The following is a 25,029-nucleotide window of genomic DNA, read 5'->3' on the forward strand; positions in this document are numbered from 1 at the left end:
GGAGTTAAAAAAACACTAAGTAAATATATCGATATATCATCACAGAATCTATTGTTTCTTATTATCTTAAATAAAAATAGTAATTGTGTGCAAAGAACTTTAATTCAGTAAAAACTAAAATGAAACGAGTGTGACAGAAAACTGTTAGAGAAGAGTGAACTGGGCGGAGCGTGCGACCACTCCCAGCAGCTGAAACTCAGGATTACACGCGAAAACAAATTGATCCAAAGAGGATTTGCTTTTTTTTACTTTTTTTTCACATCTCGCTGGGCAAACCGCTATGACTGTACTTAAAACGAAACGAGAGGGCAACATAAAACATGTAAAAAGTTGACACGGTACTTACTGTACTGTATATGAATTTGTACAAACAGTTTTATTCATGCAATATTATATTGTATACGCATCTCTTTCTCTCTCTATTCTAGTCTCTATTTGGCTCTATTACATTTATAATTTAATGTTTGACTACAATTTCTGCTTTAGTCTAGTGTGAATGAATGTTGTCTTTATAATTTGATCCCAAAATAGGGTTTAGAAATCTCAACACTGAGTTTGGATTTGTACTCAATATTTAGAAATGAGTTCGGCCTTATTATTCTATAATAATATGGCAATAGGCTCACCCCCTATTACATGGGACTAATAACACTAATAGTGAAAAGTGGGTGTACATTGTATAGCAGCATTACATGACGTAATGTGCATCTCTGCCTACCCCTTCGCGGATAAAAAGGTGTGACGTTGTGTATTCTATAAAAATACTTTTTTTAATACACTTTTACTTTTACACCTCTAGTCCCCATTTAACCCTTGTCCATAATATGAATATGAACAGGAGTAATATTGTTGTTGTTACAATTTAACATGGATTCCTCAGTCGGTATTGGATTGACCCTATTGCATTGAGCATGATACTCGTATTCCGGACTCTAGCCTATTAGTAGGTGAATTAATATCCTTAACCAATTCTAGCCCTAATTGAAACTGAGAGAAGTGATGGAGAACAGGACTGGTTGAAGAAGTGGTCTCTATCAGATTGTAATTTTCGTAGCAAAATGCTACGAAGAAAAAATTGAACGGATCTTTTTACTTTAGGTTTTTCTTATTACAGATCTATTGCTAATTAATTATAAATATAATAATAATTATTATAGACTGAAAAGCTCTGAAATAATGTTTGCCTTTTTAATTTTAATTGGTAAATGTATGGGTGATTTTTATTATTTTGACTCGACGATTGTAGAAGAGTATTTTACCTACATCCACCGACTTTGTGCATCTTACAAGTATTTTGGGATATACTAGAACAGTTATGAAAACTTGTTTTGCTACTTGCACCTTCCTAAATAATAATATCAGTTAACGGATCAAGGACTTAGGTGCTACGCCGCCGCTACGAAATTGCTACGCGTTGCGGCATAACTTCGATAAAGGTTTTACATACTTTTTAGTAATTAAATCTTAATTCGAATCATTTTTTACTTTTGTAAGCAAATAATTTAAGATAGTTATAAATGTTTCATAGAAATATCATAAAACTTAAATTAAGTAATTAAAAATACTTCCACTATGTATGCAATCGTTTAACAGAGACAAATCTATTTTGCAAAATTGTAGTCAAAATTCCAGCAATCCAGCATGGATCCAAAAGTTATGTAAAATTGCAAATAAATTAGTAAAAAGTAGTCATAATTATCAAAAATAAATTCTATTTTTATCAACTAACAGAAATGAATCTACTACATACTACTCTAATAAAATTATAAAAAAATAATCGAATCTAAAATATGAGTACTAAGAATGTTTGTTGAACAACAATAATTGTTATAAAACCCGTTGTAATTTATTACGCTACTACTTAAGAGCCGGCAATAAAAATGAGAAATTATTTTTAATAATATTGCCGGTGAGCGCCCCCTACTAGTGACGTGGCACAATATTTTGGCGAGCCTAATACCGCCCCTTATTACGACATTCTTTACTCGCTACTACCTAATAATAGTGGCGAGACTTACTTTACGAGTTTTGCGAATCTTTATGTCAGATTAAACTGTCCAACCTCTCATAAAGGCCCTCTGTGTAATGTGTAATTAATAATAATTATGTTAAGTAATTGTTTTATGTAATTGATTTTTAAGATGTAAGTAGTAAACTGGTTATAAATAAGGCTTCATACACGATTTAATATTGGATGATGTTGCAACCATGACATGTATCTGTATAATTTATTCACAATTTCTATTTTATACACTAAAATCATATACATAAACATGGTTATATTAATAACTACTGATGCACATCGCTTATAACTCAGATACTAATCAAAGGGTGTTATTATTACAATGATTGGATACACTCTACCAGTGTGCTGGCAACTGGTTGTAATGCATGTGCAGTGTACACTGGGAACCTCAATAAGCCGCAAGGAACATGCGGTAATGTTAATTGAGATCAAGATCATGTAAGGACCCGGTAATGGTACATAGTGGTCTTACACATCCTGTGGCAATGACGTTACATTTGTGGTCTAATCACTACTGCAGCCAAGACATCGTAGTCACCGCAATTGTAACGGTGGTTACCCTCGATAAGCATCGATGGTCCCTGTTAAACATTTTTATAAAATTCACAAACAAAACATTGACGTAATATATAAAAATATAGCAACTTTCACCGTTAATCGTGGATGTAACGTGATGATATAGTAGGGGTGTCAGCATACGAGGTAATTTCTGTATAAGAGACATATTTTCCAGAGGGAGGACAATCCGGGCTCGCTGTGACGAGGCTTGGAATGCAACACGATTATGAAACGCCATTTGTCAAGTTTTTATTGGGCACCCTTGAGTCGCGTCTATTGTGGTGAACCCGACGTACCCTCCCCGCGCCGGACCCTCGTCCGCGATGTTAATTCATAATTTTTATAACTTGTTAACATTTTGCAAATTATAAGGGCACCACTGCAAACTGAGATTACGCTTTAATTAAATTTCATATCATTTTTTATTACTGTATACCAGTTATTAAAAGTTAACGTGCATTTATCAATTTGTAGTGTATAAGTTGTATAGTATTATTTACCGGGGAAAATTTCAGTTACTTTGATACCTTTTAAATTACTATTTTGTTTTATATAGACGTAACAACGCAATAAAGTTAATAACCTTAAAATGGAAAGCAATCAAACCCACTGTGTCCACTGACTTGCAAAATCAATAAACATATTGCAATAATAACTGGGAAAAGTTGATGCGTCTGATTGGGGATATTAAAACCAGCGGCAGGCCGCTGAGTTCCGAGGAAGCATCCATATTTCGCGTCTCACCGATCAAAGCGAAGCATGCCACAACAAACGCTCACTTTAATATCAGTTGCACCGTTTTACCTCCACACACTTGAGGGGCAAACTACTACATAACTACAAAGAATATAATTATGAGCTAGACAAGTCAAGAACGTATCTTGTACATACATAATTACATCACACATTTAATTTTCATTCTTCAACAGAGTTGCCAGTGGTGCAAATATATTAACCATTCAATGGTTATTGTCCATGCGATGATCCCCAAATTACAAGGGGCAAGCTTATTGGCATTTATGGACCATTTTCCAGAATCCAAACTTCAAATTCTTCACTCGAGAATCAAACCCAAGAGAAAACACTAGACGAAAAGAACTTCACTATTATAAGAGATTTTCAATAAAACACAAGTGGAAAATTACTGATTTTATTTATAAATAGAATAGAATTAAACGAGGGATACAATTTTTGTAATGTTTGGCGGAAATTTATCATATATTATTATTATCACTAGCGGTCGCCTAGTGGTCGAAATTCAACCATATACGATTTAATTTACAATACCACTTAACACACGTTCAAGGATAATTTTTATTTAACTCAAACTCAAACAAACTCTTTTATAAAACTCTATTCATATGAGACGTAAGAATATCATCGCAATGTCTATCGATTTTGACGTTTTGTCAAATACGATCAGATACTATGCATATGTGTGTAATGTTTTATTTATTGATTTAATGTACTTTATAAGCATTATTTTTGAAAAATATTAGCGTTCTGCACTTCTCCCACACATAAACTATAAATGTACCAAATTTTATGCTCCTACGTCCGCGCAATTTTCGTAAAAAGCGGTCCAAAGTTTTTGCATCACGTATTAATATATAGATTTTAAATAGTTTCTACGGAACGAACACTTACAAATTAGTTAAATTTTTCTTACATACAGATCAGATCGTTTCTTACCTTCTTATGTATTTGTTGCAAAATATAGGCCTGCCTATATTTCAAAAATATTTGGAAATGGGTGAAAATATAATGTATTGCTATATTTCAATATTGAAATAAGTGCCGTCTAAAGAAATAGCTTTTTAATATAACACTGTGCGTAACCGAATGTTCAAAAATAGGATACATTTTTATGCATATTTTATGAATTTGTCCAAAATTATACTTCACTATTATACTAAAATAACTTAAATTACATATGTATTAAGTAAAATAAATTGTAACACGAACCTTACAAGAAGGTCGTATTAGGAGAATAGTATTTATAGAAGATTTTTTTTACGAAATATGTAAATTGTTGAATGTAGTATCACAAAACAGTGTTAAAGACAAATACATGTAGTTGTATAGATAAATTATATATCTCTCTCTTACTGCCTAAATACCGTTGTATTGAAAAGTAATATAATATACGTACTTCTATAGTATTTTTAGATTAATATCTTACTGTTGTTACAAATTAAGTAATCATAATTAATTATTAGTATTGTAATTAATAATTATTAATAATAGAATAATTAAGTATTAATAATAAGTAATAAGATTAATAATAAAACACGTATGGTGTTATTTCTGTTACATATCTAAATAAAGGATACATGAAACCTTGTATGAAACCTTAAGATGAGTTTAAGTCTAGGAAAATCTGGGGGCACGGCAGTGCCCCCGTCAAGTCGAGCAAAAAAAGCGGCACGGCCATACCATCCTTTTCTCAAAGCCATTCAGGCCAATTTCGACCATCTATAACTCCGTTGTGGATAAAACAAGCAGCCTGAATTTAGTACCTACATCAGGGAAAAATCTAATATTTTGTAAAGTCTGTCCAGTTTTTTAGATAAATCAACTGCATTAATAACTTTGTAAACCCATATAAATGTATGGAGTCACAAAGTCACTGGTGCAGTCAAATTTTAATGTTTAATGGAATAATTGTTGAATCTACAAATATTTTTGCCCCTAATCCAGTCATTATAATTAACATGAAACTAATACTCATATAAGAAATATTCTAACAATCATTATAATGTGTATTCATTTAATTTCAATTACATATGTCAATTAATCGCCCTCTCTGTCTAAACCACATTGAGCCGTTTGCTAATTTCTATAGATACAAGCACAACGTGAATGTAGACAATTTTTCACAAACTGGTCGAATTGAATAGAAAAATAAATGTACGGGCTTGAAGCTCGTTAAAAATCTTAGACATACGTAACTTGGGGAGTGCAATATGGATGGATTTTTCTATCCATTTCTATTTATACAATATCTAGACTATACTTCGTTAGATATTTAAGTAAACCTTTTTTACTGTCCGTTCAATCAAATTTGAACTCTTAATAGAGGTCAGTCAGTCGTCACTTATATCTACGGAATATACGTTAAAATGGTTTCAAAAGATAGTAAAAAAGGTTTCTTTAATGTCCAATCTTAACACGAATATAGTGTTCATACCATTTGGCTCACAACACTTTACATTTTTGTTGCGTAAAACTATTTAATACCTTAACCTAAGACGTAAATCTACCTAAGGCGTCTCTTTTTGAGGGTAGGCACGTATGTATCCTCAATAACATTATTGAGTACGTAGTCAGAAATAGCTTGTATGTAATCGGGTATAGTCCTGATCAAGATGGCCATACGATGGACGAGGTCGGGAAACTGTGAGCGAAAGTAGCGAGCGGTGGCTAGCACGACCCCTGCGCACATGTGCAAGTTGTGTATAGTCACACTGTCTGGACCTACGAAGTAAAGCAAGCAGTTGTTAACATAAACGTCTAACGCCCGAATACTAAAATGCTACTCAATTTTAAGTTGTACTTAAATGTCGTGCTATCTCTGCCATTTTATAAAGAATTGATAGGGACAGAACTAGTTTTGAGAACGTCTTAAAATTGAGTAGCATTTCAGTATTCGGACATAACACCTTCTCCTATGATCTAGAATACAGCCAGTCTGTAAGTAAGACAGTTTATGTACGTGGTGTTTCTTTTTTATTCGGTAACGTAACGTACTAAATACTCAACTTGGCGATAGGGTAATTTCCTCAGACAAAAATAAATAATTTCGACTTTTCAATACAATTAAATATTCAAAAATAATCACACTTTCATTCATAGTTTTATGATCTACTTAATTTTCGTTTTATTTCTAGCTAATTTTGGGTGTTTATGAATACAGGTAGGTATACAGTAGGGTAGGTACTATACCTACTTATGTATATTTTGTATTTCTCAGTCAAGCCAATGTAAATTGTTAATGAGAAATAAATGTCTTAAACCGTAATTTTTAGAAAAAAGTTTGACGTAAAAAATTAATGGCGTCATAACGCACTATACAAAATACATACAAAATTCATAGTAAATAATGTTTCGAAAAAAGTATTGAATTTGACTAGTAGGAAAAGTAGCCTATTCGCACTTACTGGGTCTCTGTGGTGCTGTAGTTATTGGAGTGCCGGCTGGGTTGCGAGTCAACCAGCCCTTCATTTGTAATTCCAGCTCGTCCCGGTAGAACTCCGTAATATTCGTTATGAGCCCCACTGCCTCCAAAATTGACCGCTTCACTAGCCCCACTTGAGTCGCCAGGAATTCTGATATTTCTAGACTTGTCCAAAGGGGCAACGTAAAATCTGGAAAAAATATGAATGGTTTTTTATTTCTAAATTGATAATGTGTGGATGTAGTATTTTTCCCTGACTTCAATTGCTGTTATGCCCAAATCACGTATTTTCTCCCATAACGTGAAAATAAAAATTAGGATTCACAATTTGATTAACAAAAAACCTCACGTAACTTAGCGAATTATATTAATATCATTTTTCATGACTACAATTCCGCAAACATAACTACGACATTGACAAACTGAAAATAGCTTACAATTCTGCACAAAATGCATGAAATTCGAATGAATGATGTTCTTATGAGTACTTAATAATTACAAGTACTTACCTACAGCACGAAAAACGTGGAATTCCATAGCGACTATGTCCTCTCTGCTGAGGTCGATACCCTCCTTCATGAGAGAGGATCGCACCAAGGACGCGGTGAGAGGTGCCATCAAATCCTGCATCTTGGCCGTCAACTGGATGCAGGACACAGCCAGCAGGATGAACCTGGCAGCCAGCCTATTCTTGTATGCATCCCATTCTTCAGTATCTGTCATCATAGAACTGACTGATAATCTTCTGCATATAATATATTGCCCACCATTATACCCACATACCTTTTGTACAACTATATTCAATCTAAGTACAGATAAATAGAAACTTTATGGTTTTATTGTAATGGGTATTAAAACAAATATTCATTCGTTTACAGGGATTTCTAATTGTTTGTCTTGAGAGGTCTTCTAAACAGTCTTGCCACGGCTAACCAGCCGTTTCCAGAGGTAGAATTGTCTCTCTTTAAACTCATCTAAAAATGGCAGAATGTGAGAAATAAACGCTGTTAAATGCCAAGTTCTCGGAGTACGCAACTATACACGACAGGCAAAGCATTCTTCTTCAGTAAGTACTACATCTCTAGCGCATCTATCTTCTATCTGTCTAGTTCTCGAAGGGTCTACGTTTCAGCATTGTTCAAAAAATGGGAGACAGCTTGGTACACACACAAGTGTAGTTTTCATAGCCTTCGGTATGTTGTTTCCTTCTATCATTCCTCCTTGTTTTCTTCATTTCGTCTTTAGCCAAGCTCGTGATAAAGTTGTTGGAGATCAATGCATCAAGTTAAATGACAAATTGAACTGAGTCACTTTTTGCGAGTTACTATTACAGTAACAATCATTATTTTAGTCTTGTTTTAATTGATTTTCAGCCCGAATATAAAGCAGACCAGATCTTGAATGCTGACTATTACTTGTAGAGTATAATGTCATCTGCATCACGTAAGTAGATATTTCTTATCTACTAACTGTTATACCACCTGTCCATTATAAATTTAGTATACCTAGCTAAAATATTCATTGTAATACATATTTAATATTTTAAACTAGGTCATTTGAGTAAATGGTTTTAAAAATATCTCAATAAGATTAAGCTTAAGCTTTACAAAACATGTGTTGACATCGCAAAGAATAGGTAACTAAGTAACATACTCACAAATTTTTAAGATTTTTTCATGAAATAAATCACCTAACATAGTAGAAGTGTACTGCAATAGCTACTTAACACATTGAACGTCCTGGTGGTCACCGGTGACAGACGTTAGCGGAGGATTTGCCTTCAGCAGTTTTCTATTGGCAGTCAAAGACTTAAATAATGTAGCATTATAATAATCGAACAACACTGAACTTCTATCTGTTTATAAAATGAATACGATTGTTTTGGATTGCATCTAAAGAAATTTCATTCATAAATCGTATGGAGAAAAACGGAGGATGCTTTTTGTCTACACACCACACATACACTGAGCTAATATAAAGAACCAAGTATAAGAAACGAAATAAAAATATTCCCATTGACCAATTTTTGAAATCAATAAGGATTATAGGTATACCTAAATAAACCAACACAAAGTAATATACTAAGTAGCACTAGTACCTCAATGTCAACAATAATTAGAATAGTATAATACGCTATTTTTAATTCGATTAATCGAGCTAAAATATCATCTCTTTATTGTAGTACATTCTCACAATTTCAAAGTTATTACTGAGTCATTATTACCATATAACACTGACATTGTCCTTTTATTGAATCAATAATATACCTAATTATAAATGTCAGACTACGGTGTAAACATAATAATGTAATGTCATAAAATATAATTACTGCGAGATTGTTGAAAGAATTGTTCAATTTTCCGTGATAGGTAATGCTCCAGTAGTCTGCAGGAGCTACCTGGCACACCTCTGGCAGCGACTCCAAGAACTCCACTTATTGCCCACACGAGTCTCCGAGCATTTGATTGTAAAAGTAGCACCGGCCAGCGGGCGTATTCTCTTACTGGAAATTTATAGAAAAAATATGTTTGTGGAAGGTGTAAACAAACAATTATTTCGTTTAACACACCTATCAATATTACAATTTCACAAACATGACTTAAAGTTCGTCAGGATACGCATTATTTGGTTACCTTCCCTTTGGTATTCCTTACACAAAACTTCAATCCATTCAGAATCGGTGGAACTTGCTATTTCTAAGTAATTTGCCATTTTAAAACCATCCCACCACGGAATATGAAAGTGTGAAGATCTTAATTCACAGAGCCAACGTACTTGTAAAGTTTTATTTGCTACCCACATTTGTTTTTATAATTGATTGTTGTTTACTCTGCACCATCTCATTACAATATTTATTAGGTGACCATAAACAATTCGGTATTAGTCTTAATTAAAACTGTCAAATCTTTGGCATTCGTAATTTTTAGTATTTATTTTCTTTAAAAATATGAATAAACTTTTTATAAATATTTTGTTAAGTAATATATTTTTTTTATAAAATAATTTTATTATAAAAGTAAGGTCATAATTTATTAATATTATCTGTAATATTTATGTAGAAAATTAAATTAAGTATCTTTTGCAATAACTGGCAGTATTGACTGGTGAAAAAGAAACATGTTCGAACTTCAAAATAGTATGGCGTAAGACAGCATGACTGCATTCTACTTTTGAATTTTTTAAATTATGCTCCTGTCTGTATTGCGAGTGGTCTAAGGTGTTTTAGTTGTTGAAAATATTTTTATTTAGATTTTCATTAATTTCAAGATTTTTTTTTTAAATGGTTAGACTGACTGACTAATACAAATTGATATTTTTCAGTAACATAGGCACAACTGGTACTAGTAAATGAAAATAGTCACTGAGACTACCAAAAGCATTAATATGCCAGTTAGTTTGTTGTTGTCAATACAACATACACGATAGGTACACGTACTTTAAAGACGCACACAAATATGCTATAATTTTATATTTTATACTTTTAAAGCTTAGTTACCTATTGATCACCTAGATGAGCGTATCATAAATCTTAAGGATAGGTAAATAGTCTTTCAAATAAGGTGTCAAAGTCATAATATAACAGCACCTTTAATTAGTAGCAAATAGGCAGAGGTGCATGTTCATCTCAAACTTTTCAGTCATGTTATAGTTCTACTAATATGTATAATTGTTCTACTAATGTAATACTCATTCCCAAATATCTACGTGATAAAGAGTAAATCCCATTTTCATACATCGTCCACTGTTCCTGACTGAGATAACTAAACCCGAAATACCTAATAATGTATATCAGACTCGGGAATCGATGTCAATAGACGCTTTAATCGATGGTGCCATTAACATTATATTAAAAATAGCTTACATCACTATATGGATTCAGTTTTCATGTCGTGGTCTGTGTTACATTATTTTATAACGTACAAAGAAAGAACTTATGAATCAGGTACCCATTATAATTATGTATGCATTGTATGTATATCTAACTTGTACTTTTCAAATCGTAAACAGAATGAAATCGTATGTGGCTTCGTTGATTATTTGGCTTTAATGACGTCGTTGTTTAATACGCTAACCGTTAAAGATTATTATTAAATTGTACAATTTAGTAGAATTATACAATACGCACTCTGAAAACAGCTATTTAAAACGACAGACCTTTACACATTAGAGCTTGAAAACGTGACTTCAATATTGACTTAGTAAAGAGCTACATTTTGAGCTGGAATGCAAGTACTGCAGTGGCGCAGTGTGGCGTTGGTGTCCTCGCACCGTGTGTGTATGTGTGTGTGTGTGTGACCAGACATATGAGCTTATACTCAGAACATAATAAAAGCAAAATAAGTAAAATAGTCGAGTGGAAAAGCGAGAGCTCAGGGGCGTGGCGCCAGAAAGGCGGTATATTTTTCTCGTAACTCCGCCCAGCGAAAGTACTGAGTCCCGCCCTCGCGCCATTGCCTCGGAATTCACACTAAAATCGAGATATCTGCATTGAAATAAAATTGTTATATTCATAGCTGAGTATGTTCTAATACTTTGAGAATACGATCCCTCTTCACTAGGCCATCGAAAAATTGTAAGTAAGCAAGCTACTCTATGAATACGTATCGTATTTTAAGGACCCATAACCACCTTTAATAAAATTGAACATTAGTAAAAACTATCTAAAAAACTAAGCCTGGACAATATTCCACCAGCTCAGACATGTCTACAAAATAGAGAACAACAGATCCAATGCGACAGCACAGATTATCACATACGTACATCAAAACCAACTGCTAAAAATCACGAACGATATTTTATTAGATAACATGGCATCATTTGACTTGTGCATTTCGTTAACCTAGCAATGACAGCACTATTGACGTGGTAGTTGGGCAACTGGCAGCCGTGCAACGGATAGCGGGTCCGATTCCCGCACGGAGCAACTTTTTGTATGGTCCATATTAAAATTGCTGCTTCGAGTTTGGGTGTCATGTCATGTTTTTATATGCACCCACGACACAGGAAAAAAATGTAGTGTTGGGCAATACATGCGTTTAAAAAAATGTCGCAATTCCATGTTCCATTTGAGGAAATTCTCAGCAGCTAAGTGCTAATAATGAACCTAGAGTGATTGAAAATATTAATTCAATCATCGTACATAATAATATGATGAAAAGCATCCACTTATACGATGTCTTCCCGAAAGAGTTGTCAGAGATATTGTAAACACATTGTCACACTCATTTTTCACCAGTTATATGTGTCCATGTACTGTGTGAGTGTGGTGAAAAACTGAAATCGGACAAGTAATACTTTACCTTACCCTGGCAACCGAACCCGAGACCGGTCAGCATATTTATTCGTTTATGAACAATTCATATTAAAACTCATTATAGTTACAAGTTTAACACGTAACTTTATTAACCAATACAAACCATATCATATCATAATCAAACAGTTAAGACATTACTTAATATAAGTTACCTAATCCCATCTTTACTCTCTTTGTAAAAACGAACAATATAATATGACTTATAATACTTACGCTCTGTTTTCTTTCCAGTTTGCTGACATGATGTATATTAGTAGTGACGAGGCGTTAGTGTCAGGTCAACGGTGAGGGTCGGCCAAATTGCCCCCGACATCAACATCCGTCACGCGGATCGAACGCCGACGCCACGCAACCGCCGACGGCCGGCCAGCTGCCCAGCCCGCCGGCTTCTGTGGTTGCAAAACTCAATTTCTGTACAGGCACCTAACATCGTCGTTGGCTCTCTGAGCCTAACTTACTAAGGTAAAAATAAGAATTAGTATTATTAACGAAAGAGGGAATGGTATTAGCAGACATATCTTAATGCAGCAAAAAATTAGTAAAGATTAGTAGTGATCAATCCTTCTATTTTCACCATCTGAAAATGAAAAGTATTAGGATTCATTCAAAAAATGCCATAGTTATCTACGTTGTAACCGGCTACCTAAAAAATAAAAATAATACATGCGTCCCAAACACTATTAAATTGTTGAAGGGATTTTTCCGTCAACAACTGATATGTAAATACCTCCAAACTTAAAGGTTCGGAAAATTCTCATATTTATATTATCGTTGTTATTTATTTTCTCTGGTGAGCCGTAAAATACGGCTGTATGGAAATGTGGGGATTTGCAGCGTGTTATAGTTTGACAAGATGACAGTTATACAAAAAGGCCCGGTATGTGGGAGCCGCGGAGGGTTATGAAAGCACACCCGCGCCTGAGACGTCCTGTTAACTCGTTTATTGCCATCTCCCATTCTTTATGTTACGCTATTCTCCCTTTCTGATATCATCACATTTTATTGAATTATAAAGGTCTGCAGATCTTATAGTCACGAATACGTCTCTAGTAACAGTATCGTAATATTCTATTTACTATGCAACTCAAAAGTGAGTTTCGCATCACATAAAACCCTTTTTAAGTGTTCGAGCATTTCAATATCGAAGGAAGTATGCAATGCCGGTGAAAGGCGCGACGCGACGGATAGTTTTCTTTGTTCGTCGAAGCGTACATAATCACATGTTAAACGATATGGGAGGCTACTGGACGGTTGATGTAACTCGTGAACCAACGTTAAGTTGAAATAACTTGACTATTTTTTTAACGATGTCCAACATTTCCTTCAAGCTATTCGCCTCGGTGGGAATTTTAAATGAAAGCGAAAACTGTTTTTAAACTATAATCATGTAGTTAATATGAATGGATTTGCTTGTGTACTTTCCATAAAAATCTCAAACGTTAAAGAATTCACGATCACCGCACGTTGTCCAACAAGATCTGATAAGACTACCTAAGCATCCGCAATGACATATGCTTAAAACTGTTTCAAGTCAATGCATTTCGAACTTTCTGATAAACGCCATAGGGTGTGAACTAGCACGCACGCGTATAAATTTACACACGTATGAATTGCACATTTAGTTGCGAGGGTGCGAAAACTTGTTGTTATCTTGAACGAGGCCAATTTCAGCAAATGGATACTAAGTCCTAACTCGCGTATCTTTTTTTATGTCATGCGGAGCTTGTGTTCTTTTAAAATATCGACATATCTGTGGTACGAGGCGATGTGTGCGCGACACGCAATTTAGAAAGGATTTGCTTTACGGCTATACGTTAACGGGAGCATCGTACGCTGAATCTGACGATCAATTCTTATTACTATGTAATTTACAGGTAATAAATAGGTTTGATAGAAGCTGCCAAAATCCTTTAATAGGTTGGAGCAGTTTTATTATAATACGCTTGTTTAATGTTAAGTCACTCAGAATTTTTGATGTAAAAGAGACCGAAACTCAATGAAAATCTGTCGATCACTCAACAAAAGCTTATATGTAAATGCAAACCCATTGTAACAGACTAGAACAATTGTGGATCAGTTAAAAACGTAAATGAATTGGATGGTGGCATAAAGAACGTTGTTTGTGGGAAGGATCGTGCGGATTGTGCGGATTGTGCCGGGTGCCGGGCGGCGGCGCGTCGTGTCGGTCGCGTTGGCCGGTTCGCGCCTCGCTGCCCGCTCTTTGACGGCTAGCCATGCGAGAAGTCATTCACTTATCAACGCGATCTAATGCCGACATTTTTCCCGTTTTTCCCCATCTTTTCGCGTGAACGACTGTACTCCAAACGTGACATAATTGAATCAATTGCCCTGGTCCTGGCTACACGCCTAAAGGAGATTGTAACAAATTAATACGGACAGACGTAAAGACAAGTAAACACGTTTTGACAGTCTGACTCATAGTGATTACGATACAAATACGCTCTAGTAATTAAATTAAACCTTACAACACACATTTTCTTGCATAAAATTGTAATGTGATACCTAAGGGAAGGAAGAAGATATTAATGGTGATTAATAAAATATTTCTATTTATCAGTCAGTAAAGACAACGTCAGGTTACGAAGACTAGAACAATCATGCTTACTCACAAATTTCAGTCTTGAAAAAAATATTCTTATAGAGCTATGGAGTTACTGTTACCAATACAAACACTAAACAGTCTTTGTAGCTACTAGTAGACACGGCCAAAGTCAAGCGAAACACTACAAAATGTAATAAAAATATTATACAACCAGCTACATCGGTAATTACCTACGTACGAGTGTCGTTGGGACATAAAAATGCAGTTGTAACGTGTAAGTGGAAAAAGGCTTCGAGCCCCACTCCTATCACAGCAAGTGTAATGCAATTTGAAACGTTTCAAAGCGGCCCCTGTCTCCCGTACACTCCTGTTGTGCTTTGTATCATACACTAACACATAGGGTATTTACACAAACTTTCACAAATATATTTTAGCTGTGCTGCTTTTGGACTAAAATACTAACACCTTGAATTATAGTGAACCGTAATCATAAAGAAATAATGTGTTACTTGCTAAACAAATGAAAATTATCCAACATCAACTATGCAAACGGGTTGGTGCGTAAAAAACCAAATGTTTACTTTATGAATTCATTTGTAAAATAAACAGCAAAACAGTGCGGAACAGTCAGCATGTAAATAGTGTTGGTACAAGTGTCGTAGGGCGCAGTTTGCGGTCAAGTAGTGCAGCGGCACTCGGTTGCGTTTTGCCGATGCTTTTTGCTGCGCGCGGCATTGTGGACACCCCTAACCACGCCGTATGTCAGGCGACACGTAGGGGTGTGACCTGTGGAAATCACACGAGAATTAACTTTAACATTTTAGTTTTAAAATAATTTAATTATATCTCGGCATCCTTACAGCATGCGTTCTGGGAACCAATTGATACACTGTTCGCACTTAGCACAATACCGCTCGACATAAAACGATAGAATCTAGCACTAAAACCAAACTATTAAAGACAGATTTGATTGAAATCTTAAGATCAAAATCTCAACCTTAAAATTGACATTGATAGATTTCGACACTACAATACCAAAAAATATAGATGCGGATTTAATTGTTGGCATCACAAAATAATAGAGAGAGCAGTTTAAGTCGTTAAAAGATATTTAAATTTTAGGATGATTCTTGGATTTGATCGATGTTGCAAGCCCGGGCCTAGTGCGGCGGGAGTCCGGCGCGCGTCCGGCGGGTGACGACGTGTTTTGCCGTGACACGTGACGCCGTAATTAGTGCATGACCGCCGCTCTGCGTCACGTCTGTCGCGCGCAGCGTACCCGCAACGTCACGGATACAAATTGTTTATGCTCATTACGCCAGATAATATTAAAATTGTCTGCGCTTACATTATTAGCCCTATACGTTCCAGTGATTTTATTTCTTGTTGAGTTGCCTGGCCAGTTGTTGTTGGGTTTTGTATTAGTAAGAATCTAAATAAAATTATTGTTTTCAAACCCCAAAATATAATAAATTGTACACATATAAATAAAAAAGTAAAGTAAATGTATAAAATCACTTTCATAAACATATTGACACTACAAATACGACATGTTTATAAAATCAAAATCTTCAACAAGACCTGCAACAGAGTACCGACGGCGGCGTCTATGCTGTTTAACTGAAAATCGAGAGGGTTTCAGATGTGTCTGTGGCACAATCAGTTCGCAGCAAATTATATAAAAAATACATTTCAAGCTTCAGCTGACTACGAAATGGTTTCTTTATTAGTTTTCCCCGAGGCAGGCGAGCTCTCCGCCATCGCGGGGGACGTGTGAAAAAAATCTTAGCAGGATTAAGAGCCCGTATAACAGGCTCCGAGGCGGACTTATTGCCGTAATACAATCTCTGTTATGTCGCGGCCGGATTATCCGTATCAAAGCGTTTCGTACAAAAACATCTTTTACGCAGCTCGTACAAATTTCAACGGTGCTGATTGCATACACTTTTTTTTACATAATTTAGCTTGTGTACTTACTTGTTTCATACATATTTATACGATGGTAACTATTTTCTAAGTCAAAGAAACAACGCTATAAAAAGTGTATTTGTAAACAAATAAATCATAGTCACGTCTATTCAAAGCTCAAGTTGCAAATCCCTGCAAATTGAAAAGGCCATTATCGAGCGTAAGCAATTTACACGCAGCTGGTGCTACGGCGCGCGACTAACCGCCGCGGTTACGCCGTAGCTAGCCGCTACGGCTACGAACTACGCGCTCGGCTATTATAGAGCAAAATTTTTATTTATTATATTGTAATGTTACAAACATTTCAAAATGTGTTATTGTAATAATGCTATTTTTAAAACTTAAACATAGATTATTATTAGACCAGCCTTTTTAGACTTCAGGATATTGAACTCTAAATAACTTTTCACTTCTAAGTACACATTATGTTATGTGCATAGAAACGAAATGTCGTCATCATTGCAAAGGTGAATGAAGTGTCAGTAAACTTGTAATAAATGTACAAGTATTTCCAATAATCTTGTAGTTTCATGTTAGAAAAATGTTTTATCAATTTAAGAAAAAAAACTATTAGATTATTTTTTGAGGGAAAGTGTGTATTTTGTTCGACGTCAGCTGTAGTCGTTAGGGTCGGATCTCGTAAATAAGTGAGATGTTGACGAGCGAGCCGCGAGAGGAATTGAAATGCCGACGGCGCGTAGAGCCGCGGGGAAACGCGAACATACGACCAGAATCATTAAACATGCGAACGTATATGAGAACTTGGTATTTTTTATGCTTAAGGTTACGAAAAACTAGTTTGTTCTGGACTCAGTTTGAGATAATACTGGTCTTGTTAAGACTATGATATTGTGGCCTACATTTTATGATGATGAAATCGGCACGATAATACTAAGTTTTATTTAAAGACTGTATAACTATTGTGTAAATTGTACGATATGATACGATACATACAGTCAACAAATCGTTACAAGATTTTGTTTAAGAAAAACATGCAACAAACATTTTCTTCAACCCGATTCATACTCTTCCTCATCATAACTTTTTACACATTGTCAATATCAATATCGTCAAATGTCAAAATAATTAATCACCATAATGGCAATCAGATCAGTCAGTGACCGTTTGCATTCAGTTTTTGTGCGACATCCGCACCACATTATGCGGTGCCCACGGTCTGCCCGAAAATTTATAATTAAAACCAAATCGTTAATCACCCGCCGTTGCAAGCAATCGAAGCCCGTCACTCGGCTATTAATTACTCGTGATACTTCAAATTATAATAAAACAGAAATTATGCGGTCAAAGGTTGAATTATTAGATATTTCAAGTTGAATTGTCTGATATTTCACCTTTTACATCGACGGTTGAGAGACTATTTACTATTAATCTAACAGACATTTTATGCGATATTGAGTTACATACGTATGTATGTAACTCAATATCGCATAATAATTAAATACTTAATTCGATGGAGAAAAAATATTTACATAAATTAATATCGCAAAAAAAATGTTGCTTAGATCAATTAACCTTTCAACCATCGATATGATACCAAACAAAACAAACTATGTATTTCACCATACCTTCAAAAGATGATGTTACAAAAAGGATTCAAAATCAACGATATACATTAATTATAATAATGTTTATTAATGTTGATGATATTTTCACTAACATACCTACAAGTTGATGAATGAGAGACGTGTAGCCGGCAAGTCCCTAGCCACCACTGCCCTGTTTAATATCAGCAGAACATCTGTAAAACGAGCAGATTGACTTAATGGTGTTTGGAAAGTTTCTTGCAGAGAAAATTTTAGTTCGCCGCGAGTCCTACTAATGTTGGAGCTGATGGTGGGGGGTCTCGATTAGCAGCAGCTGTCATACCTAGCGAATATGTTATTTATTGACGACATCAAAGTCGGAAGTTCAGTGTGACCTGCATGTTTATAAATTGCTACAAATGAGAGTAAAAGGAAGGATTTAACAGTATATTATGTACATATAATAATATGAAAAGTGTTGATTGTTTATTCTTTATTTTTCTGTAAGTGCTAGAAGTTTTATGTAAGTCGTTTAACATACTGATAGTCGTTTCGGTTTCCCTAATAGGTTTCGTAATGTTCTGGTGATCGACGCAGTCAGAAGCCGCATCCAGCAGCGGTTTCAGCACAACTGGCGAGTGCTCGTGAGCGCTGCGACCGCACCTGTCAGAATATTAGATCGACGACATTAATCTGTCGCCACAGACCCCCCCTCCTACCAGCAGTGCGCCCCGTTCCCCCCACACAACGCAAGCAATCAAAAACCCTGTTCTAAAATCGCGGTTTCCCATCGTTTTCATCTGTGTCCGGCTTTTGATGAGGCGCACGGCTTTGGTCACACAATGGGCTGCGCCTACACTACACCATTTTGTTTACTTTAAAGATAAATAGTCTGTTGAAGCAAAGCTTCTGAAAAAAACTATCCATAAATAGCACTTATGGATAGTTTTACATAAAACAGTTCAAAGGAAAGAATTTCGCAAAGTACCTTGTAAAACGTTACCGTGCAATAAGGCTCTTTGTTATTTTGTGGGGTCGAAACTTATTCATCCCGCAAATCCGATCATGTATGAAACAAATCCCGCCCGGTCACCGCTGATTGCATTGTCATGTCTACTAGCCAAAACTGTAGAAACGTATTCCATGCCTTACCTTCTTAGATATAAGGCTTATACTGCTTTGATTATATGTCGAAGTCACCGGAAACCACGTCGTATCGGTTTGTAAAACAAGCGAGCCAACGTGATTGGAATGTTTTATTCGACCCTCGGAACATATGAGACCGTTATGATGTATGTTTTCCTTTTGATGTGGAATTTATCGCCGTATAATTTAGGTGTTAATGTAATTAATTTTTTTGTGGGATTTATACATTGATGACACTTTTTACGATTTGCGTGTCGCTTAGTTTCGGATGCTTAATGATAGTTGTTTATGTTGTCCCTTTAACGTAGATTATGGTAGATATGGATAAGACTTTTCCATGATCACGTAGGGGTGGGTTGTGAGTTGCGGAGACCGCCCTAGCTTCGTGAAACTTGTGCAATAACAAGAGTAGTGGCGCATGGCGTGACTCGCGGCCACCTGTTCACCCACTATTATCCGATCACTCTAAAACTTTATTATCAAAACTGGGCATAAAAAAAATATTAGATACCTACTTTAATCGTTACCGAATCTATAAGATAGAATCACAGAAGAACTTAGTTATTTAAAACCTAAAGCAATATATCATATTACTTATCCATTTTAAACAAATAAATAATGGTAATTTCGTCACGTTCTACTCTGAACTATGTCACGGAATAGTAAATACAAAGGCTTAAGCATAGTAATCGTTTGAAATAGGTGTGAGAGCGTGTAACACGGGTAACACTTTTAAGTCGTGTAGACGTGTTAACCCCATTATCAGCCGAGGCTTAGTCAACGCTAAGCCGCCCCGACATCGCTCGATTTATGATCGCACGGACGCAATTTGCCGATCCTGATCGTTTATTGGCCGGCTCGTTCAGTCTAACTAATTGTAACGGTTAACCGTACTCGCTGAATGCCGTGAATTGCAGAATTGTGCAGCCGTGTTGTTTGTTTCGTAAAAACTTGATTGTCTTAATTGTTTATGTGTCTGCAATGGATTTTTCTAAACTAACCGCCGTGGGATATGTAACTTCTGAAAATATGGTTCTTTTACTTATACGACTATTAAGTACCGTTCAATGAATATAAGTATTTTTTTCGATCTTTAATAATAAATCATATATGTACCCACAAAAATGACTACCTCTATAATTAGAACATCGAATCAGATATTGTTCGTAGCTCATCGACGTAGCGCCATGCTACGAGCCGCTACGCTAATCCTCGGATCCGCGAGAGCCGTATATTTCACGCCTCTTTATTACATTAATTTAAATGTTTGCGCGCGGGATTGCCCGCCCTGCGTACCACATAAATATACAAACTGATCAACGAGCTATTCTAATGAATTCCACAAAACATATTGATCACAGGCTGCGAAATGTAAGATCGCAAAATTTAATATAGTTGCACCTGTTATAGGCACCTGGTATAGATATTTTTCTTGTTACTGATGGAACTCGTGGCCTCACGTAAGATTTGCATTCAACTTCAACGGTGGCTAGGTACCGGGGCTGGCATAGGCCAAGGATTACGCGTGTCGGCGCACCTGGATACGGACAACAAACGGGTGTAATTAGTCAGGCTCAGGCCGCGGTGCAAATGAAAATATTTACTGGAGTCAACAACGTTAAGTTATTGCCGTATAATCCGATAAACGTAGATCGCTTCCTCGAAAATTGTGTTATCGTCGCTGTAAAGCGTTCACAAGTCGTCGCTTTACGAGGGCAGGCGCCGGGGCCGGGCCGCGAGCATGCAAACATAAAAATTCTCTATCGGGACTAATAGGAGTGAAACAAATAAAAGGATACGTAAATAGAAGCGTCAGATAAATTCCAGTGGGGCTGGAGTGCGCGTAAATCCGCGCGATTTGTATCTGTGACAGGGGAGTGCGGGCCCGCCCCCCCCCCCGCGCCCCGCACGTCCCTACCCTCCGCGAGCCCTCACCTACACTTCCACAATTAAAATGCTAATATTTTCGTAATGTGCTGTAATCATTTCAATTAATATCATCGTAATGGCACTGCCCATCACTTTTTATGCGGACCTGATTATGGATCAAACATTTATATTGTCCCCTCCTAATTAGATGTCAAATTGTCAACTTTCTGACATGAAGAAATAAAGACAACTAGGTAATAAAAGGAAACTTTCATAAAAACCAAACAACTTAAATAAAAAAAACAACACACGGGAACATATAGATATAAAAACATGTCCATATCGGTGAGGTAAACGGAAGGCGCGCGGAGATCACGTCTATGCAAATGATATTAAATTAGGAACGCTTAATAACAACTGTGGCACCGCCGACATTAAAGAGATGCAATTACACCAATCAAATCACAATTTTACTCAACTAATTGCGACCGACATGTTTTACGGTTCAGCATTAATTCGTACAGTTGCAATGACGTTTGCATGATTAAACACCGAACGTCACCCCTTTCATATTTAGAGTCATTTGTATGAATTCGTATCTTTGAGCCGATGTGACTAATTTAGAATCAAGTTGTTGGTGCTTAATCCGAAAATAATTCTCCAAACGAACTGCTTACTTACTCTGATTTAACTTCTAGAAAGTTTCGTAAACCTAGGTATTTGCATATATAGGTACGGTACACGCACCGTGTACATTGCTACTTACTACCCAGTACCAGTACGTGTGTACATGGTATGAGCGCGTAAATCACATCGCGGAGTGTGGAAAGGGGTCATCAATAGTGCGGTTCCGTGCGGTAAGCCTGGCCGCGCACCTGCGGCCCGCGAGCTAAGCCCACAACTTAGCACCCCATCGCACAGCCCGGGCTCGTCACACCGCTGCTACTGTTGTACGACACATGATCTAAGCCTGCTTAATACTCAATAATTCCTCAGTAATACAGCATGTGGTTTGTTATGCTATTGTCAGTAAGTTATTATTATTAGATTTTTTGATAAACCGTGAAATTTTTCCAACTTTTGATAGAAAGAAAAAAAGAATGAGCTTCCAAAACCACACAATTGTTTCTTCTTTCATTAAACAAGGCACCCTTAAAACTAAAAATAATATCTTTTTAAAAACAACGCCAACTCCCTCAAACTCGTTGCGAACAAAGAGTGCAATTTAAAGGCCAAATAAGCGTCGTATCACAGAGTTTTTCTTAAGGAGTCTCGAGCAAACTACGTTAAAATGATTTAATTCCCCCCTGATAGCGTTACGGGCGCTGCTATTATTGAGATCGCCGGCACGGGCCGCCCGGCTAATAAACGCTTATCAACGCCCTCATTATCACACCCTTAACATCGCTTTAATGTCTTGCTCTTGAACAAAACATATTTAATCACATTTTTTCCCCGGCGGCGCGGTAAAAACTTTGGAAATTTCATAAAACTCGCAAGGGTCGCGGTGACCGACGACTTGACGCGACGGAAAAATGCCTTGCTGCGACACGATTAAGGGAGCATCTCGCGGTCGTTGTATTGGGTTAAGCCTTTCTTTTAATATCATTTTATGAAAACATCACTTGGTTTTAGAAATGAAACTTGTTTGAAGTGAAATTATAATACTTTCATTTTGATTGACAATATTATTTCATAAGAACATACTTTCTGGGGTGAAAGGCGTATTGTGGCGATTTTTCATACACAATGGTCTATATATCTTCTATTAATAAATGTGTACACTACAGCTACCTCGGCAGTAGAGAGTGAGAAGCCCCGCGGCGCCGCTCGCCGCCACCACCCTGATCTTTTAAGCCCGATTTTACTGCTAGTTCGCGACACTAAATTATAATATAACAGCTCATAAATTTCTGAAACTATCCTTCTTTGACGCGAAAGACTTAAGGATTTTGAGTCAAGCTTTATAATATAGATGAAGTAGTGGAACAATGCCTCATCCAGTTTGTGACGTCACAAATACTAACACTGCTAAAATACAACAGTATAACTATTAGCACAGTAAATGACAGCGCAGAGCAGCAGGTGAAGTCATGCGCTTAGCCTAGGATTTGTCGAGTGTTCTTTTGAACGTATCTCTCCCCCATATTTAAACAGAAAATTAAGAGCCAGTGAGCAAACAGTATCAGAAAAAAAGGGTGTCGACGACTAAGTAGCTTCTCGTTACCGTTACTGTAATATTTGAAGCCACGACGAAAGAACCGAATTGAATATTAAATGAAATAATTTATGCCATATTTATCATTTTGCAAATGAACAGTCTCACCTTAATGAAAACGTTAATAACATTTTTAGACGCCACGGTTTTGTTTCGAAATTCATTAAATTCCATTTTTGTTCTATTTTTTACTCGCTACTGCTGACGGTTTGTTACCTAACTAGCAATCAAAATCGCGCAAGGCCTATTGTTCTCCGCAGAGATTAGTATAATTATAATAATGTAGGTACGATTGATTAGCCGCTACTACATGTACCGAAAATTATATTATTATTTGATGATTAAAACCGAAGGTCTGTTGTTGAAGTTCTAAATAAAACTCAGCTCAATATCAAGAAACTTAAACCAATCAGTAAAAATAATGACCTAAATGAGAAAATTGTAGATTATTTCGTGTAAACTCAACCCAAAGTCCCTGTAAAAGCCACTTTTGTATATTAATTCGTAAATGCGGTATCTAAAGTCCTTATGAAAAGGGTGCAACATCTTGGTTGTGGTAAGGCTGCGTGCACATTAGCGCCCGAGCCGGCCGTAAATCACACGGGATCACGACCGGCTATCTGCGACAGGCGACAGAGGCCAGCATACAAGCACGTCGGCACCTCTACATTCACACTACGGTCACCGTCACCTCACGCCTAATTGACTTAACATTTATCAGGACATTTTTGTAAAAAGTGTATATGATTGTAAACATTTTAATGACTTTTCTATGACAAAAGCTTACCAAACAAACCAAGATTTGTGTTGACATTAGAAAAGCTCACAAAAGCTAGTAGATAAGTGAAAACAGATTCAAAAATTAAATAAAACAGCGGGCAGGTAAAGGTGGGGGTTGTGGAGTGGGGGGCTAGTGAGGGATCTTCGTTAAGGTTTAATTAAATCGTCCTCGGCGGCCTCTCGCGCTTTAATTCCACCGTTATTAACGCTGTTAAAAAGTGAGCAGCCTGGACAAGGAAATGTGTAGAGCGGGTACAAACTACATTGCAAAATTTTGCCACAAGTTAGATGCTGTGTTGAATTAGTTTTAGTAAATTTTGTAGTGGTTTTATAAACTTTTATGTAATTTATATTATTCGTGGTCTTTGATATTGGAGAGTAAAGATTCTTACGATTTCATGTAACAATTTAAACGAATACTATAATCATAGAAGCAGGATTCGGTTTTTAAGATGATTACTTCCAAGCATGTAAGATAATATACTATTTTAATTACAGAGGAATAAACTAGCACATACAGTAGCTCTACGGATTGTTGGCAAGTAGATCGCGGCCCAGTGGTCGCGGTGTTTCCGCAGAGGAACACTTGCGATAAGACAGCGCTCACCTCCGCCGCCGTCGGCTTGACGGCCTCGCCACCCTCCTCCCACACTTCCCGGTTTTCACCAAACTGTTTGGATTTTAATATCACCCTTAAGTGTTGTTGCTAAAGACGTCCCCAGCTAAGTACTAATTTGTCCCAACTTGAAACGATTGAGCCGTTTCTACATCTGCGTAAAATAACATTAATTTGTTTTAACTGTGTACTTTACTCTGTTTATAAAAGGATTTGTGTTTTTCATTTTGGGATCGTCGCTTTTGCCTTT

The 25,029-nt window shown here is 36.3% G+C and overlaps 1 protein-coding gene across 1 annotated transcript; it reads right to left on the bottom strand.

Annotated features, from left to right (window-relative positions):
- Nucleotides 1-3,720: 3,720 nt before the first annotated feature.
- LOC118268927 (uncharacterized) lies at nt 3,721-9,599 on the bottom strand. The gene is made up of 5 exons (XM_035583746.2): nt 9,395-9,599; nt 9,091-9,264; nt 7,271-7,477; nt 6,745-6,951; nt 3,721-6,061 (listed from the first exon to the last, which is right to left on the bottom strand). Exons 1-5 carry the CDS (start codon nt 9,561-9,563, stop codon nt 5,844-5,846), a joined length of 975 nt encoding a protein of 324 aa, XP_035439639.2. The 5' UTR covers nt 9,564-9,599; the 3' UTR covers nt 3,721-5,843.
- Between the last annotated feature and the right edge of the window lie 15,430 nt (nt 9,600-25,029).

The sequence above is a fragment of the Spodoptera frugiperda genome, chromosome 25 (assembly GCF_023101765.2).
Source record: "Spodoptera frugiperda isolate SF20-4 chromosome 25, AGI-APGP_CSIRO_Sfru_2.0, whole genome shotgun sequence".
Taxonomy (NCBI): Eukaryota; Metazoa; Arthropoda; class Insecta; order Lepidoptera; family Noctuidae; genus Spodoptera; species Spodoptera frugiperda.

What these genes read in the sequence shown, in the direction of transcription:
- LOC118268927 (XM_035583746.2), bottom strand. Translation starts at nt 9,563, where the DNA reads ATGTGGGTAGCAAATAAAACTTTACAAGTACGTTGGCTCTGTGAATTA. An exon ending in ATTCTTTCAACAATCTCGCA is followed by an intron (nt 7,478 to 9,090) that starts GTAATTATATTT and finishes CTATGATGACAG; the next exon opens with ATACTGAAGAATGGGATGCA. An exon ending in CCACGTTTTTCGTGCTGTAG is followed by an intron (nt 6,952 to 7,270) that starts GTAAGTACTTGT and finishes TATTTTTTCCAG; the next exon opens with ATTTTACGTTGCCCCTTTGG.